Raw genomic sequence first — 19,491 nt, 5'->3', positions numbered from 1 at the left:
CTGCCCTTTGAGCATGTGTTCTATTATATCTAACAACATCGACTTACAGCCACCATGTTCTAGTAAAATAAGATATTTAAACCATATATTATGGGGTTACCACTTTAAATAGTGTGCTAGTTTCAAACTACTCAGCAGAATGCACTAAAGATGTTCTGAATTAGAACGAAAACGTTTTGCAATCCATTTGGATGACTTTTGAATAGTTTTTTAATAAACGATTTTATACCAGAATACAAGTTGAAGTTTTTTACTATTGTATAAGTTTTTTAAACTATGGTATACAGCCAACTATTGGGTCTTTTCCCATTGATTTTATATTTTTTAGGTTATCGGAGCTTGTTAAAGTAGGAGGATCAAAAGCCTATGATTTTGTATCAAGAGTTGGAAAATTAATTATTAGCAATGAGCAAGCTTTAATTATAGTTGGCTGGGACAAAAAGGCAAACAAAAGTTTTGTGATACCAGAATTGCAAATTTGATCATTGGTAAAGCTTATTCTACATGTACATGTAAAATTTTAATAGCAATAATAGTATATTACTTTATGAGGCGGAGAAGCATGACTTTTCTTGACGCGCCCGATGGCAAGTCAAGAAAAGTCACTTCTTTGCCGAATAAAGTATACTATTTTTTCTTCAAACGTAGCGAAATCTAGAATGCCTCAAACGATATGGGGGCTGGAAATCAAGCACGGTTGCCGAAGGATATATAGAGGATTCAATAAGAAATAAGTACGATAATGCTCAAAAAATTTTAAACCCTCATGATTCGCCAACATCGGGAATGATTGCTGAAAGTTGTGCTCGACCATCAGTATCATCAACAATTACCAATGCATATCAAGAGTCGGGAACATTTTTGCACGGTTTCAATTTTGAAAATGCCTTATTAACTAATTGTACTTTTAATATTACTATAAATAAAAATGATGTTTAATTGTTGTTAATGACATTTGTATTGCTGCTTTGTGACATGTTTCATATTGTTGCCATGACAACATTTTTCCCTCCGCCGTAAAGAAATGGGAAAAAAACTGCTGCCGGCGGAGACATCAAACTTTGACAGGATCAAGTTATATAAGTAATGTCATCATTATTTGACGTTTGAAGAAAAACGTATTTTTAGAACCTAATTATTTTTATTAAAAGTTCATTTAAAATATTTCATAAAAAATTAAAAAGAAAGCTACCCTAAACACCTTAATAATAGACAAAAAAAGACATCTTTAAGATGTAATGATTTGTAACATCCGAACATCTTTAAGACGTCGTAAAAATATCTTTCCGGAAATACCAGACATCTTTAAGACGTCTAAAACATCTTTAGTAAGTTAAATTTTAGATTTCTTTAAGATGTCTTCGTGTTATCTGGGGTGTGTTGATCTGTTGTTGCCTTTCCATTTTTGTCTTTCAGCTTGTATACCTATTTACTGTGACAGTTGTCTCTTCATTATCTTTAAACTTTTGTTCTCTTCTACTGTTTGAATAATTATATTAGTATCGTATCATCTTAATAGATAGTTCATTATTCCTAATTAAAGCTTCCAAAAATCCTAGATTTATCGACAGAGAGAGAGAGAGAGAGAGAGAGAGAGAGAGAGAGAGAGAGAGAGAGAGAGAGAGAGAGAGAGAGAGAGAGAGAGAGCGAGAGCGAGAGCGAGAGAGAGAGAGAGAGAGAGAGACAGAGACAGAGAGAGAGAGACAGAGAGAGAGAGAGAGAGCGAACTAAAAAGGGTTAAACTTTATTGCAGTGAAATCTGTAAGTGAGTTTTACAGAGAATTTTGACAAATACTGCAATGGCCGAAAAATCAAAATATCCTAAAATTGAGTGACGCCTATGGTACAAAGTATCTCTGTATTTCCTACAACTTGTTATTAATTTGATAGAAAGAACTATATATAACCAAACTTTCTACTTACCCGCTAAATAAACCAACTAGTAATAAATTAAGAGAAGCACTAACCTCGTTATACACGATGTACTGAATAGCTATCGGAGTAATCAGCGAGAACAGTTCTGATCCCGTATTGGTCATTCCCATAAGAGTTGAGCCAAAGTTTGGGGCCAAGTCCAAGTGATTTACGTTAAATCCAGCTGTATTCAAACTGCGAACTGCTGCAGCTACTGTTATAATAACAACAACTAGTGCTCGATTGCCGGTTGGCATGTATGCTACGATTAGAAGTAAGACGGAGCAACCAAGAGATCCTAAAAATTAGATAGATTTATTTATTTAGCATATGGCGTACATGGACAATATAATCTTAAATTCTTTTAAATGGATTACTATACAACCAAAAATATAAATATATACAAAAACAAATTTACAATCATGAGCGCACTAATAGCCAGCAAAATAACACAAAAGTTGGAAAACATAATACATTTTGAGTTAAAAATAGTTAAAACTACATAGTAGAGATGGAAATTATCGATATAAACGTATAATAAACTAACACTACATTACATAGTTTCCCAAATTTAGACGTATCGGAGGAGTATGACAACTCTCACTGTGACTATGTGAGAATTTTATAAAAATACTCCTGTCACAGACTGCTAGAGGTGGGAAACTATGTACGTAATATAATGTTAATTTATACGTTTATACCATAATTTCCACCCTACTAGTTTAATCTCCTTTTATTTCACAATGTATTATGTTTTCCATCTTTTGCGTTACTTTGCCGGTTATTAGCGCCCTCATCACTGAATACATCGAAACATATACAATGTGATAAAGCCAAATGAAATAAATTTGTGATTTCGTAAACCGATAAATTTGAGGAATAATTCCGAAATAGGTCGATTTTTATTTTTATGCATTTTTGGCATACATATCATACTAGTGACGTCATCAATCTATTCGTGATGACGTAATCGATGATTTTTTAAATATAAGAATAGGGGTCGTGTGCTAGCTCATTTCATAGGTTATTCAATTCTCTATTTAGTAATACAAATATAACCATATTTATTTATAAAGGGTGTTCAAAAAATTTTGTTATAATTAAATTAATTTACACAAAAATAAGAATGTATGTAATTTATTTATTTCAAAATACATTCTACTGATTTCAAAAAACAGAACAAAATTATTATTTGAGAAATAAACATTGCTTTTTGCTTCAATTCAGTTAGTGGAGTAACTGAAGGTTTTCACCTCCAATTTCGTTGAACTTTCATCGATTTTCATGAAAATTGGTGAGTAGTTAGAAGATACTTCAAGGAACAAAGGTGACATAATGCCAACTTGCGCTTTTACCCTGGGGGTGGATACCACCCCTTTTCGGGGGTGAAATTTTTTTTTAATAAAAATAATACCAGAAATCGATAGAGGGGCAACTTCTCAGCAAAATTTGTTATATAAAGTTATTAACATAAATCAATACTTTTTGAGTTATTAAATATCAAAGATTTTATTTTTCTTGAAAAAATGCATGTTTTAAAGCAGTTTTTCACGTATTATCCAAAAACTATAAGCTTTTGTAAAAAAGTTATTATTACCACAATTAAAGATAATAAAAAATTTAATACACTTCCCATCTAAAGAACTAAACTAATGTTATTTCAAAGTGAGTTATGGGTAATTCCATGTATATTTTTTTCGACGAGTACTCAAATCTAAGTATTCAAGCTTACATAACGGGAAAACGATGCATTTTATAGAATATACTTGTTTAACACTTCTCAGAGCACTTCAGAATAGCTATCAAATGAGCTCCAGTAGAAGTTAATAGCATCAAAATTAAGCAAGTTATGATAAAAATAAGAGAACCCGTTCGATTTTTTTAGGAAAAAGTGAAAAATAAAACATCCGCCATTTCCACAAAAATTTAAATTTGTAGTAATCCTCACAAGAGTTTCTTTAGGTTAACATAGCTAATGATTTCAACAATTTTGACCGGTTTAGAATGCATATTTTTGAAAAAAAGATGTAATTTAAAAAATCAGAATTTTTAAAATTATCGTACTTTTCATATTATTTTAATAATAGTTTCAAAAATACTCAATATACGTAAAAAATTACACTTAACTAAATTTTAGTTTTTTCATTTGCAAATACTTTACCCATTTCACTATTTCCATAGAGTAAAAAATAACCGAGATAGAAACGTTTAAAATTTCAATTTTGCTGCAAGAACCATGTAACCGGGGCCATTTAACCTTCCATTTTTAAAAAAATAAGAGATTTAAAAGACTATATTCGACGCTTTTTAATAGCTCTTGGAATAAACTTTTAATTAGTATTTAGGTGAATATGATATCTTAAAAATTAACGGAGTTATTTACAAAAACAATAACATTTTTTGGAAAAAATTTTAAAAGATAAATTTTTAAACATTTTTGGTGCATAAATTTTAATGCTATCAACTTGTTCGAGGGCTTATTTGATAGATATTTCTAAGAACTTTGACAAATGTTTAATAAGTTTATGTTATAAAATGCATCATTTTCCCGGTATTTAAGCTTGAATACTTAGATTTGGGTACTCGACGAAAGAAATATACATTCAATTACCTATAACTCACTTTTACTTAGTATTGAAAGGTTTTTCTAGTAAGGAGTTTATTTAATTTTTTATTAGCCTCAATTTTGATAATAATAACTTTTTTGTAAAAACATAGTTTTTGAGTTATTTATGAAAAATCGGTTAAAAACATGCATTTTTCTCACGAAAAATTAAAATCTTTGATCTTTAATAATTCAAAAAGTTTTGGTTTATTTTAATAACTTTATCTAACAAATTTTGCTTATAATTTGTCCCTCTATCGAATTGTGCGGTTATTTTTAATAAAATAATTTTCACCCCCGAGGAGGGGTGGCATCCACCCCCAGGGTAAAAGCGCAAGTTGACACCATGTCACCTTTGTTCCTTGAGATATCCTCTAACCACTCACCAATTTTCATGCAAATCGATGGAGGTTCAACGAAATCGGAGGTAATAGCTCATATCCACCTTCAGTGACTGCACTAAATCTTCAAGTTGCCACCCACCAGCCGCTTGGCAGTTTGAACATTTAATTTATGCGAAAATCAAAGTTTATTTGTGAAATAAATATTTTTGGTCTTATTTCTGAGAGCAGTAAAGTGTATTTTGAATTAAATAAATTAAACATATATTCTTTGTTTTTGTGTCAATTAATTTAATTATTAAAAAAATTTTTGTCAACTTATATTAAACATTCTGTTAATGTTTATATTACTGAATAGATAATTGAATCACCTATTCTAAATGGGAAATAAACCACAATTTAACTAAAGAAATGATTTTACTAACGTTTCCATGTGCACATCGGATGTCGTTGTCAAAATACGACCTCCGATGTGGAGGTCGAAACGTTAATAAAATAATTTTTTTAGTTAAATTGTGGCTTATTTCCCATTTAGAATAGTTGATTACAAAAATGCCACAAGGAAATAGCTTCAGGACAACAATAGAGAAATGAATAACCGTTCAAATAAGCTAGCACACGACCCCTATTCTCATTTAAAAAAAATAATCGATTACGTCATGACGGCCAGATGGATGACCTCACCAATAGGATATACAGTATGTCTCTGTAAGTTGGAACCATATGGAAAACATTGTTAATATTAATTTTACGAAAAAAAGTTTTCTACATAAAAATCTCTGCATGGTCTAAAACCTAAGATTCAACCATCAAATATCAAATTGTATGAATATTATACGAGGTACGTCGAAAAATATGAATTTCGCTAAGAGTAAACTAGCTTTATTTTTCAGAATATTGAAAATTGTTATTATGAAAAGTTGTTTGTAATTAAGAACTATATTCTAATATATAATTACATCCTTCTAATTGAAAAAAAAAATCTGAAAATTTTTCTTAAACTGTGGATAACCAAAATTATTTTCAGTTATTTCAATTATGATATCTCTTGTGCTACTTATTAATTTTACGAAAAAAAAAATATCCTTCATAAAAAATTCTGCGTGGACTAAAACCTAAAATACAGCCATCTTATATCAAATTTTATACGAGGTCAAAAAAGATGAATTTCGATCAAGAGTAAAGTACCTTTATAGTTCAGAATATTTCAACTAGAAGGATGTTTTTACATACTGGAACATAGATTTTAATTCTGAACAACTTTTTATAACCACAATTTTTGATATTGTGGAAAATAAAGGTATTTTTATTTAGTCTTGAGCGAAACTCATATTGTTTGACATACCTCGCATAAAACTGATAAAATTTGATATAAGATGGTTGTATTTTAGGTTTTAGACCATGCGCAACATTTTATAAAGAATAACTTTTTTCGTAAAATTAATAATACAAGAGTTATCATATTTGAAATAATGGAGAATAATGTAGTTACTCATAATTTAAGAAATTTTTTTATTAGAAGGATGTAATTGCATATTAGAATATAGTTCTTAATTCCAAACAACTTTTCATAATAACAATCTTCAATATTGTGTAAAATAAAGCTACTTTACTTTTGAGCGAAATTCATATTTTTCGGCATACCCCGTATAATATTCATAAAATTTGATATTTGATAGTTGAATCTTGTGTTTTAGAGCATGCGGAGCTTTTTATTAAGAATAACTTTTTTTTCGTAAAATTAATAATAAAATAGTTTTCCATATGGTTCTAACTTACAGGGACATACTGTATGTATATGTCAAAAAATCGTAATTTAGAAATGAAAATCAACATGTTTCGGGGTGTTTTCTTAAAGTCGCTGGCTTGTGAAATAACAAATTTATAACCTTCATTTGCACCATATTGTAATTATGTATGATTAAGAACTGTTTTTTATCTTTAAAGGTCTTTATTAAAACATGTTTTTAAGCAACGAGAATTTTGGTAAAATTTGCCCCTTGGAGTGATTTTTATTATTATCTTACGTATTTTGAGTCAATTAAGAATATTATACTTTAAGCTCAGTAGGATTTACTACTTTTATACTTTAAGACCACGAAAAATGTAGCACAAGGCATACAATTTGAAATTTGCGTTTTGTTATTAAAAATGATTTTATTACGAAATGTTAATTCTATTACATGAACTGTAGCACTTGAGTACATAACAAAGAGGTTTATGATTGAATAAACGGATATAAGATATAAGTATTTATGCTTCAGCCTCTGGTTTTTTTTATTAAACAGTCAATATTTGCAATAAACGTCAATGGTAACAAATAATAATAAAGAAATAAGCATTAGCATTAATAATTATATACATATAATATACATTGTTGCAGATAAGTTATTTATACCAAATTGAAATAAATTACTTCATTTAGATACAATTACCCATGACATTCATAGTAAACCTTCTGTAAGTTTTCTTCGATTACTTTCAAGAGGTACAGTAAATATTGCAAATATTGCAAAAAATATGTTCTACAGAAAAATGTTTATTTATTTTAAAAAAGTCCCTTGCTCAATCGGTAAATGAAGAACACGTAAAGCGGTAACATTTTCAGTGAAAGTATTTCACTGACAAAGAGAGTCCTTAAATTAGAAGCGGAATTTTTGATTACTGGAGCCTTTAAAATTCGGTATAATATTGCGTAGCAAGAATACGTTTATTCTAATACCTTTTCCCTAAAATGTCGTTAAGCTGTCGGTTATTTTGCATGTCAGAGGAATGCCTTTAATAAGAGTCAAAGGTTCTTGACTAATTAATGTAATAAGAAATAAGAATTTTTGCACATTGGACAAATACCTAATCGTAATTGTTGTGAATAAATATACTGAATAAATCAAAGAAATTAGGCCAATCTCGAAAACTGCCTGAAAATGTGGGTTAGTTATGCTATGGAAGTATAACTGTAGACCTTGAACACGGTGGCTTTGATTGTGATGAATATTTGAAGAAGAAGTGGATGAATCCTCCATTGAAAAGTCATTTTTGATAAATTCACTCCGTATTACGCCTGATCAGCAGTTACCCTATACTTATCCTGCCCTGGAAATTCCTCATCGGTTATTAATAATTTGATCATGAGCTTGTGAGACGTATGAAAGTCTATATAAACGGCTTTGATAGAAGTTTAGATCTACTTTCATCTCGATAAAAGATTTTAAAAGCTAGATAATGAAAGTGGATATAGTTCAGGTATGTGTGTAGAAACAAAAAATGTGAAGGTATAGTGCATCTATAAAAGCATATCTTGGTTATTTTGAAGACTACTTTTGATACAACATGAAATGTTCGATAGTATTCTAATCTATTAATAGGAATATGACAGTGTAGCAGTAAGCAATACTTACCTATTGACGACATTATTTTTCTAGTCGCTCCTACAGACAAATAGTTCCTCGAAATTAGATAGTCCGCAAAGAAAGCAGCGAAAGTTCCTGATAGCAGTGTACAAATGTGTGGAAGAGATGATAATATTCCATTCTACAAAAATAATTAATAACGTTAAAATAGTATGGTATAACTAGACCCAAACTCAGACATCAAAAATTAAAGTTATAAAGTTGTATAGAAGGTTGTTCATGCTAAACCGTATAGTTTTAGAAATACTGACGAAAAACGTAAAAAACTACGAATTTACCGATTTCTCCCCCATCTCACCACCAAACCCGACGCTCAAAATGGTGTGACTTTTTTCTGAATATTATGTGGACTATGTAGAACAATTTGGTGTTGGAGGATAACTTTCACTTTGGATGTCTGGGTTATGCCATTATTTGGATCAATAATTGTATTATACTAAAATGAAAGCAGACGATTTCATTTCCCCCAACGAGAACATCTTCGTTGCTCTACACGTTAATCTATCTATTTAATTAGCCTTCTTCGGTCCATCTTTGGTCATAGGCCTCCCCAATCCTTTTCCATTTTGCTCTCTCTGTCGCTACAGTTATCCACCTAGAGCCCACGTGCTTCCTGACATCATCTGCCAATCTCAATTGGGTCCTTCCTCTACTTCGTTTATTTTCCCACGGTCTCCAATTTATACGAATTTTGTTTCATCGGTCACTTTTTGTCTTATTTTGTGTCCGGCAAATCTCCATTTCAATTTGGCAACTTGTCTAACATCCCTAACTTTGGTTTTGGCTCTTTTTCACTCATTTCTCTTTTTATCCATTAGTCTTATGTGCAACATTTGCCTTTCGAGTTAATTAACTCTTAAGTTATTCCTAATATCGTCAATAGCTTCAAGGAAGCTTTGGATTTTCGTTATCGAAGAGAAGTCCTTTCTTCTTGTTGCTGCTTGCAGATGTTGCTACTTCAGGTCTGTTATGTTACTATAACGACTAAATCTCGGACAATTGTTGCATAATTGCGATTTCTATCAGCATTATATCTTGCACGATTTTCCTAACATAAAACCACCGAAGAAAATCAGGTGTAGTATTATCCCACGTATTTTATTGCTATTTTATTGAATTTGTATGCTTACCGATCTTATATCAAACCGCATCACTTTGTTCATGTAGATTGGCAGCTCAGTAGTGAATATACAGAATCCCCAGCCGCTGCACAGCGCCATGGTGATAGTTGAAAGAAAAGGTACAGATGTGAGAATTGATTTGAACGGTATACAGATATTCTGAAACATAACCAAAAAAATGGGATTTAACATTGATATAGTCATAATAAACTAGATGTAGAACTTCAAGATAAAAAGTAAAGCCGATTTATTACATGAGTTTAGTGCGCGGTTTGTCCGCTAGATGTGTAGGTGAGATTTATAAGTAATCTCCTGGCCGAATAATAATCATTTTTTACTTATACGAGTGTATTTTTAAATCATAATTAGATAAAACATATATGTAGTTTCTATAATATTTTATATTGGTAATCTTTGGGGTATAAAAGTGGTTCGATCACGCAGTGGATTGGGTTGTACTATAGAATATTCCAAGACACACTTAACATGAATTTTGGAGAGCATCAAAGCCTATTAATTTAAACTCTGCCTACCATCTTTCTTCTTCTTTTAATGCCTATTCGCTTCGAATATTGGCGATCATTCTGGCTATAATTAGTTTATTAACTGATGCTTTAAATAGATTAGTTGTTGTTGTGGAGAACCATTTCCTCAGGTTCTTTAACCATGATATTCTTCTTCTCCCAATTCCTCGGTTTCCGAATACTTTACCTTGAAGGATTACCTTCAGTAATCTGTATTTAGTGCCGTTTTTCATTATGTGTCCGAGATATTCTAAATTTCTCCTTTTAATGGTATACAGTACCTCTCTGTATTTGCCCACTCGTCGTAATACGGTCTCGTTGGTTTCCTTGTCCGTCCATGTCTTCAAGTTTTTTCTCCATTGCTTCAGTGAGTGTCAGGGTTCAACTCCGTAATACAATATTGAGAAGATATAACATCGTAGGAGACTTCTTTTATTTTTATCTCCAGATTAAGGTTGTGGCTTTTAAAGAGTTTGGTCATGTTATTGAATGCACTCCTAGCCTTCTCTATTCTACATTTTTTTATTTCTTGTGAGTGATGCCATTGTTCGTTTACTATTGTTCCAAGATAGTTATACTGTTTTACTCGGTCCACTGGTGTATTATTGATAAGTAGTTGGTCGTCTCTAATTTTATTTTTGCCGATGATCATAAATCTACTTTTTGATATATTTACTTGAAGTCCAAATCTTTCATTTACTTCATTTACTTTGTTTATTAGTTGCTGTAAACTGTTCAAACTGTTTGCAAAAATAACGGTGTCGTCTGCATAGCGGATGTTGTTTAGGCGTTCTCCATTTAGAAGTATTCCATGTTCGCAATTTTCCAAGGCTTCACTAAATATTTCCTCTGAATATAGGTTAAATAATATAGGTGAAAGTATACAACCTTGTCTAACACCTCGTAGAATATGGATCGCTTCCGTTGATTCACCTCCAAGATTCGTTTTTATTGTGGCTGATTGGTTCCAGTATAAATTTTGTATTATACGTCGGTCTTTATCCACCATCCTACCATCTTTAATATTATGAATTGAAATGACATCATGTCACCCTCTAGTTACTGGCTAACAAGCTAGAGGGCGAAGAAAAGAAAGAATATTACTTGAAGGTAATTAATAGGAGTTAATGTGTTGGTAGGAGATAAGAAATCTAAATGGATTGTATCTTTTTTTACATGCGTAAATTTATTAATAGGAAATTTATGCTAAAACTGAAGTGTTCAGATTGTATTCAACGTTTATTTAAACCACAATCCGATCACCACAAAATGTGATGACCACGAAAGACAGTTTTCAGTTTGTGGAAACCACAGAAACAGCCATGTTCTTGACAACTGGTGATTCGCACAACAATCGCACTGTTCTGTCTGTAGTAAATAATAGTGGAATGGGAATCTTTTTGAACGTTTTTATTTAGTTCAATAGTTTGCATCAAATCTTTAGACGTTAATTTGACTGCCTTTTCTTCAATGCAAATTAATGAAAATTTGCAGACATATGTATTCGCGGGAACAATACACGAATAGTCAATAAAAATTTTTTTTTTATGTTTATTAATTGTTTAAATAAAAAAAAAACGATTTTAATGGAAAATGCTTAAATTCTCTTGTTTTTTACAATGTAGAAACTTGAAACTTTTTACCTTTTGTAGCTAATGATATGAACTATACATAATTTCCACTTTTTACGTTAATTATTGTTTACGTTATGCTTCATAGATAAACAATGAAGTTTCAAATTTTGAACCCTCATATTTGTTTATATAAAAATCGGCGCTTATGGTAGGGGAGCCCAAGCGGGAATTTTTGCAGTTTCTTGAGCGCGTCAGATTATCATATGGGGAGAAACCTGGTACCCTGCAGATGTACTTCTGCCATATATTGGCTCTTAACACAGGGAAGTTCGTAATGGGGGGCCAGAAAAAAAACTATCCTTAAAAATACTCGAAATTGTCAGATTAAGATAAGGTAAGTTAAGTACATGCAAAAGAGTGTATATTTCAAAAATCTGACGATTTGAGCGGGGCGTAAGGAAATGCGTGAATCAAAAAGTTTCACAAAAAAGCGAATATTTCGTGAAATGAACGTCAGATCGAAAAACAAAAAATACGTCTTCAATATTTTTCAAAAATCGATTGAATGGTACCAAACATGGGGGTAAATTTAAAATTTTAAATTCAAACCCGCGATATTTCGCAAAATAAACACCAGATCGAAAAATTGCAAAATACAATTTCATTATGTTTTTGAAAAATCTATCGAATGGTATCAAACATGACCTCCCACGGAGGTGGGGTTGGACGTTACTTTAAAATCTTAAATGGAAGCTCCAAATTTTTATTGAAGATTTTAATTCTTTACGTAAAAATAGGCAACTTTTATTCGAGACATTTTTTCAAGCTATGGATAGATGGTGCTATAATCGGAAAAAACGATTGTTGGAAATGGAAAATTAAATTAAAAAGTGGAAAGTTCCTACTAAAATGGAAAATTTTACTTAACTTTTTTTGGTTTAAGGACCTACTAATCACAACCCAATAGGTCCCCATAACGCTCGAGTGACTGCAAATTTAGCATACTTTGCTCCCCTATTATGCATGTCAAATTTCAATATGATACGAAACAAAACGATAGCTTAGTGTGAAAACCTCGTATCTCATTTCACAGAAAATTTTACAGGAGAGACTTTAAACTTAATTTCTACATACTATAACTTAAAACAAAAAACTATCTTTACATATTTTTGATTCTGAGTGTGTTTAGATCATTACACATATATTTTTCATATATATTTTGGGTTAGAGTATGCAGAAATTCAGTTTAAAGTCACTCATGTAAAATTTTCTGTACAATCAGATACGAGGTTTTCACACTAAGCCATCGTTCAACCAAACTTCGAATTAAACAAATTCCTGTTTTTAACGTAGTCTTAGAAAAACCACTGGCAGAGAGGTTTTGTGCTACAATTAACATTAACGCATTCGCTTTGGCGTAATAATTAAACGCTTTTCTTTAGTTCAATCGTTTGGGTCAAATCTTTGGACGTTAATTTGACTACTTTTTGCTCAATGCAAATGTTTATTAATTGTCTAAATAAAAAAACGATTCTAACGGAAAATTTTTTGTTTTTTACAATGAAAAAACTTGAAATTTTACAGATTGTAGCTAGTTATATGAACTATACATAATTTCACTTTTTACGTTAATTGTTTACGTTATGCAATAAAGTTTCAAATTTTTTGCCGATTCCGACTACTTTTCATGTTTGTACCTACATCATATGTTTTATACATATTTTAATAAACATGACGATATATTTTAATGTTTGAAAAGTGTAAGACTAAAAAGTAAAAAATAAAAAAATATGAAAAAAATTTTTTTTAAAGAAACGCTTTTCTTTAGTTACGAGTGCCTAAAATATTATAAAAATATAAAAAATCAACTAAAAAGCAAAAAATAAAAAAAAATTGAAAAAATCTAACAGATTCGTTATAGAAAAGCGTGGGGCGAAATGCGTTTATTCGATTAAGACGCGCCCCACACTTTTCTTTAACGAATGTGTTAGATTTTTCATTTTTTTTATTTTTTGCTTTTTAGTTGATTTTTTATAATATTTTTAATTTTAGGCACTCGTAACTAAAGAAAAGCGTTTCTTAAAAAAAATTTTTTTTTCAAATTTTTTTATTTGTAATTGTTTTAGCATGAACAATCGTTTTACTTGCATACAAACTTTAAGTTTATAAAGAAAATCCGAAACTTTATTATTCTATTATAAAAATCATAAATAAAGCTAGCATATACGAGATCTTTTAATATTTTCATATATGCAGTCAAATCTAATTTTCAAATTCATGCCTCCTTGTTTTTTTTCGCGGAAAAACAGGTTTCAGTTCTGTCTTAAGGGGATGGGTACGTATTTTCGGCTGCAATGCTATTCAAATGGGGATTAATTTTTTTCGAATCGTGAGAAAACTAATAAATATTTTTGAAAAATTTAAACGAAGAATGAAAGATTACGTTATTAGCGAAGGCCGAAAGTCCCCGAGAACTTCTAAAATGTTTATTTTAATAAGTTACAGGGGTGAAAAACTAAGAGAAAATTTAGTGTGATTTTTAATTTCAAATATATCTCATTCAAAATAAACTTTTTATTTATTCTAAGGGACTTTCGGCCCTCGGTAATAATTTAGTCTTTCATTCTGCGTTTAAATTTTTCAAAAATATTTATTGGTTTTTTCATCATTCGAAAAAAATGAACGCAATGTCCGTGGTAATATTTTCCAAATCTATCTTTGTCATACAACTCACTCAGTCGAATAGAATATTGTCAGCATATTGTCAGTCAGACAGTGACAATCAGTGACAATTTTAAATATTTGACATGAATCGGGAATATTTTGAGTTGTTGATTAAATAATATTAATATAATAATATATTGTGTATGATAAATAATTGATTTAAGACGTGAACTTTATATAAAGTTATTTATTGTGTATTATTTATGGAAGATCCAAGCAGAGAATAAATCAATATGCATTCTGTAATCAAAGTATTTTGTTGTTAAAAATGTTCAAAATTGTAAGCGTTTCATAGTAACAATATATTATTAAAAAATCACTTTAACACTTTTTCTCTTTTCTCGATTGAGTATTAGTTTTTGTTGTACATATAAATTATTACAATCACTGAATACATAGTAAGTGAAAAAATTATCAGTAGTAATTGCACAGGAGCTCTAAAATTATCGATTTTTTCCCGACTGACACTTTGACAGTTTTCATTTCACGACCCGAAGGGGAGTGAAATTCATGAAATTTCATGAATAAAACTGTTCAAAACACCAAAATTTTATTGTAATTTATTTATGTAAGTACAAATTAGTACAATTAAACACACAGTTGTTATAAATATTTGACGGTTGAAAGTCATCACTTTTATCATTTTTAAAACATTAATTGTCATTAATGTCACTGAATATATTTTTTCGTAGCGACGAAGGGCATCTAACGTAATATACTTGACGACGGGATATTATCAAAAATTATCAGTTTAATTTTTATTTCTGTAGCTTTCTATTGGTCAGAATCTCCTATGAATGAAATAATTACATTTAATAACTGAATTAATAATTTGCAATAATAATATGGCAAGAAAACTAAATGAGGAATATGAACACTGGGGCTTGGAAATTAATGTGAAAAAAACTAAATACCTACCCATAGGAGCTGAGTTATCCAATATCGAACTAGAGTATAATGAACAAATCACATCCTGTAGTGAATACACGTACCTGGGAGTAATCTTCGATAGAACGGGAAAACACGATGAGGAAATAAAGAAAAGAGTAACACATGCTAGAAGAACAATTGGCTATCTAAATGGAATACTTTGAAGCTCCGAAATAGGAATACAGCGAAAATACAATATCTATCAAACACTTTTTAAAAGCAGCCTACTTTACGGAGCAGAAACTTGGAGAATAACCGAGAACAACAGGAAAAAATTAGAAGCTTTAGAAATGGATGTGTTTAGAAGATCGTTAGGTATATCCCTTATGGAAAGAGTTCGAAATGAGGAAGTAAGACGACGAATTGGAATAGATGGTTATTTAACAACAGACATTGAGAGGAAACAGTTGATTTGGTATGGTCATGTTCAAAGAATGGAAGACACAAGATTGCCCAAAAAGATCATGCAGTGGGTACCACTAAACCGCAAAAAACGATGAAGACCCAAAAAGACATGGAAAGAAGGGGTAACCAAAGCAATGAGTAAAAGGGATCTTAGAGATAGCCATTGGGATGATAGAAGGACGTGGAAGTTAGGCATCGGACAACGTCGAAAGACGTTCTAAAACCGATACATACATTCATTAATAATTTGCAATTATACAAATAACAGTTATCCAAGAACATTCAAAAGCCATCTCTTTAAGTTAATTATGACATTGTCAAGTAGAATGACATTCTAGTAATATTTACATATCCATACCAGTGTGAATTTTACTACACGTAATTTGCCATATAAAGACAGAAAAGGTAGGGATAGCAGTAAAGTATTTCCGAATTATGTACCCATGGTCTTAATACGATCATAGGGAGTTCGACCTTTAGTTGTTTCTTAGAACTGTGTGGAATTGAATATAAAAGCACCCAGCAGAAACCTTATGGGAAATGGCTCTCAAATGATCTGAAACTTTGGGTTCTGATAGTCCTTGATGTGTAAAACAAAAGACTTAATGAGCGCGTAGTTCCAAAAAAATCATGGTTTAAAAGTATAAGCCTCTGAAGTTATAGGTACAGTGAGGACGTTTGAGTTACAATAAATTCATTTTCTCCAGAATGGGCGACTCTGGACATAAATTACGAATCAGGTTGATTTTTATTTTTAAATTATAATTTTTTGGGATATATCATACTAGTGACGTCATCGATCTGAGCGTGATGACGCAATCGATGATTTTTTTAAATACCAATAGGGGTCGTGTGATAGCTCATTTGAAAAGTTATTCAATTCTCTATTCACTAATATAAATATTAATATAATTATTTATACAGAGTGCCCAAATTTTTTTTAATTAAGTTAATTGAGACACAAAGAAGAATGTATATAATTTATTTATTTCGAAATACATTTTACTGCTGTCAGAAAACAGAAAGAAATGGTAATTTGAAAAATAAACACTACTTTTCGCTTAAATTAAATGTTCAAACTGCTAAGAGGCAGGTGGGTGGCAGCTTTAATATTGAATTTAAGCGAGAAATAATATCTATTTATCAAATAAACATTTTTTCCTGTTTTCGGACAACAGTAAAATATATTTCGAATTAAATAAATTATGTACATTCTTCTTTTTGTCTCAATTAATTTAATTCAAAAAAATTTTTTTGGCACCCTGTATAAATAATTATGTTAATGTATATATTAGTGAATAGAGAATTGAATAACCTTTCAAATGAGCTATCACACGACGTCTATACTTATTTAAAAAAAATCATCGATTGCGTCATCACGCCCAGATGGATGACGTCAGTAGTATGAGATATATGCCAAAAAATTATAATTTAAAAATAGAAATCGACCTGATTTGTAATTTGTCTCCAGATTCACCCATTCTTGAGCAAATGAATTTATTCTAACTTAAACGTCCTCACTGTACCTCTAATTTCAGAGGTTTATCTTAAAACCATGATTTTTTGGAGCTACGCGCCCATTGAGTCTTTTGTTCTACGCATCAAGGACTACCAGAATCCAAAGTTTCAGAGCATTGGACAGAGAGTCATTTCCCATAAGGTTTCTGCGGATTCCTTTGTTTATTAGTTACCTATTTTACAATGTTAATATTACAATGATAGCCACGTCTTTTGTTGTCTCAAAATTGAGTGTCAGTATTAATTTATTAAGAAATATATTTTTGCCTTCATGATCCATACTCACCCCAATATTCTGAGTGTTAAGAGATTGTTCAATATAGTTTCTTTCGGCTACACTAATCATACTGTGCAAGGAAGGCTTGGCAGCACCGAAGAAATAATACAGCACCACCCAGGCCAATCCAAAAGAGGGTAATACATAGAAACTTAATGGCCATCCAGTCCATGAAGCGCACATAAAACCTGTGCTAGTTAGGCCAGTGATAATACCAATAGTATAGCCTAAAATCAAGAATTTACTTTATATAAATCTAAGTGACATATTGTAATATTTCATCATTATCATCTTGGTGCTACAGCCCTTAGAGGGCGTCGACTTTCTCAAGCTTTCTACGCTATTCTGATCTGTCACTTGCTTGCATTTTCCTGTTGCCGACTCCGATCTTCTCGGTATCTTGTGTTACCCCGTCCATCCACCTCAACTTTGGTCTACCCCGTCTTCTCATTCCCACGGGTTGCGCTGTTAGAATCTTTTTTATCAAAGGTAATACCACGAGTCCTCTAAATTTTATCGATAAATTTTTTTGTTTTCACGAAAACTTCTTTATTTGGTAAAATTACGAAAACAAACCGAATGATAAAATCACGAGTCCGAAGGACGAGTGATTTTATCCATTTCGGTTTGTTTGAGTGATTTTACCCTAAATAAAGACGTTTAAGTATGAAAACGAAAAAATTTATCAAGCAAAATTTAGAGGACGAGTGGTATTTGAAAAGATTATTTTGTGAACCAATATGTATTATTAGTAAATACGGGCATCTGTGAAATATTTTTAAGACAACTAGGATCAATGTCTTAAGTAGGTTATAGATAAATTATTTTATGATTTAAAAATGAACCAATTTATTTATTATATTGTTAATACATAAATAACTGTTTTAAATCGAAAATGAACAATTATTAAAAACACAATTTTTATAACTAATATGAGATTTTCCAATGTCGTTCGTAATGTATTATGTGAAATTTAGGGTACCTTAAGTTTTATCAGGGAAGAGACTGTTTTATCAAGGAAGAGGCTGTTTTATCAGTATTACACTCAATGATTGGCTAGAACGACGCGAGGTGATTGGCTGAAAAAGCCAAAACGTCAGAATTTGACAAGTGAAAAAAATAATCATTGTAATATTTACTTTAATTTATTTAAAGTCTAATAGTAATACCAAAACAAGGCAAATTTATAACACGTTCATTTATTTAACTGGACACATAATTATATTTATTAGACTAGCTTCCCTGAATTTGATGTCCAATTATTATAAAGTAAATTCGCTCAGGATTCCAAATCCAATTAAAATTCAGGTCTGCACTTTCTAGGTCTTTCCTTTTGGCCAATCCCGAATAACCAAATTCAAAGTAACTTCACCTGCTAGAGCACACCGAAAATCCAATATACCTACCTAAAAACCCGAAAGGAGGTGGGTGCGCACACCAACTTAGCAATAGTAAGCACAATACCTACTAAGATCAACAGCGCTATATTTTCAACGACCAAATATGCATGCTCAGTAAAGAAAAGATCTTAGCACGCCAAGAAAGTAAATGTCAGCGAAAATTTTACCAATGCAGACGCGCCATTATTAGACGTTAGTTATAAATATTGTAGCAATTTTGCTACTACAAGGTACAAGATACTTAACCTCTGTACCAAAATAACAAATGTTATACAATTTAATCATGTCGTTAAATCGTATGTAAATATACATATGATTATTATTTTATTATACAGTTTGCTTGGAATTAAATGTATTAAAGGGCTTAAACACCTGTGTAATTTTTGTGATATGCATCGTGAAATAACAGTGTGCACGAATTATAGCCTTGAAAAAGCATTTGGCTGAGTGAATTTATCTATATATAAGTAGTGGTATAAAAATACATCGTCCATTCGTTTCATGTTCATTCTTCTTTCTATCCCTTCATTTTATCTTTATCAGTGAAGATAATGATTTACCATTGACTGGTGGGTTCCAGGTATTTCTTTTAACTTTTTTTATTTAGTAAATGTGTATTTATTTTTCAGAGGATCATCTACTTTAAGACATTTATTTTTGTACCGCTTTTCTTTTGTTGTAACTGAGATATCGGTTGCTCAACCGGTATGTTTATTTAACGTTGCTCGACGTGTGATTATTTACGTGT

The 19,491-nt window shown here is 31.0% G+C and overlaps 1 protein-coding gene across 1 annotated transcript in view; it reads right to left on the bottom strand.

Moving 5' to 3' along the window:
- LOC114326531 (putative inorganic phosphate cotransporter) overlaps nucleotides 1–19,491 on the bottom strand; it is a 36,197-nt gene that overhangs the window by 2,473 nt on the left and 14,233 nt on the right. The window contains exons 4-7 of the mRNA XM_050644437.1: nucleotides 17,353–17,570; nucleotides 9,401–9,550; nucleotides 8,259–8,391; nucleotides 1,968–2,212 (exon numbers count right to left, since the gene is read on the bottom strand). Coding sequence (XP_050500394.1) covers nucleotides 1,968–2,212; nucleotides 8,259–8,391; nucleotides 9,401–9,550; nucleotides 17,353–17,570 — 746 coding nt within the window. The remainder of the gene's footprint in view (nucleotides 1–1,967; nucleotides 2,213–8,258; nucleotides 8,392–9,400; nucleotides 9,551–17,352; nucleotides 17,571–19,491) is intronic.

Source organism: Diabrotica virgifera, chromosome 2 (assembly GCF_917563875.1).
Source record: "Diabrotica virgifera virgifera chromosome 2, PGI_DIABVI_V3a".
Taxonomy (NCBI): Eukaryota; Metazoa; Arthropoda; class Insecta; order Coleoptera; family Chrysomelidae; genus Diabrotica; species Diabrotica virgifera.
Note: the sequence above shows the minus strand (reverse complement) of the source record. Positions and strands in the feature narration are given on the sequence as shown.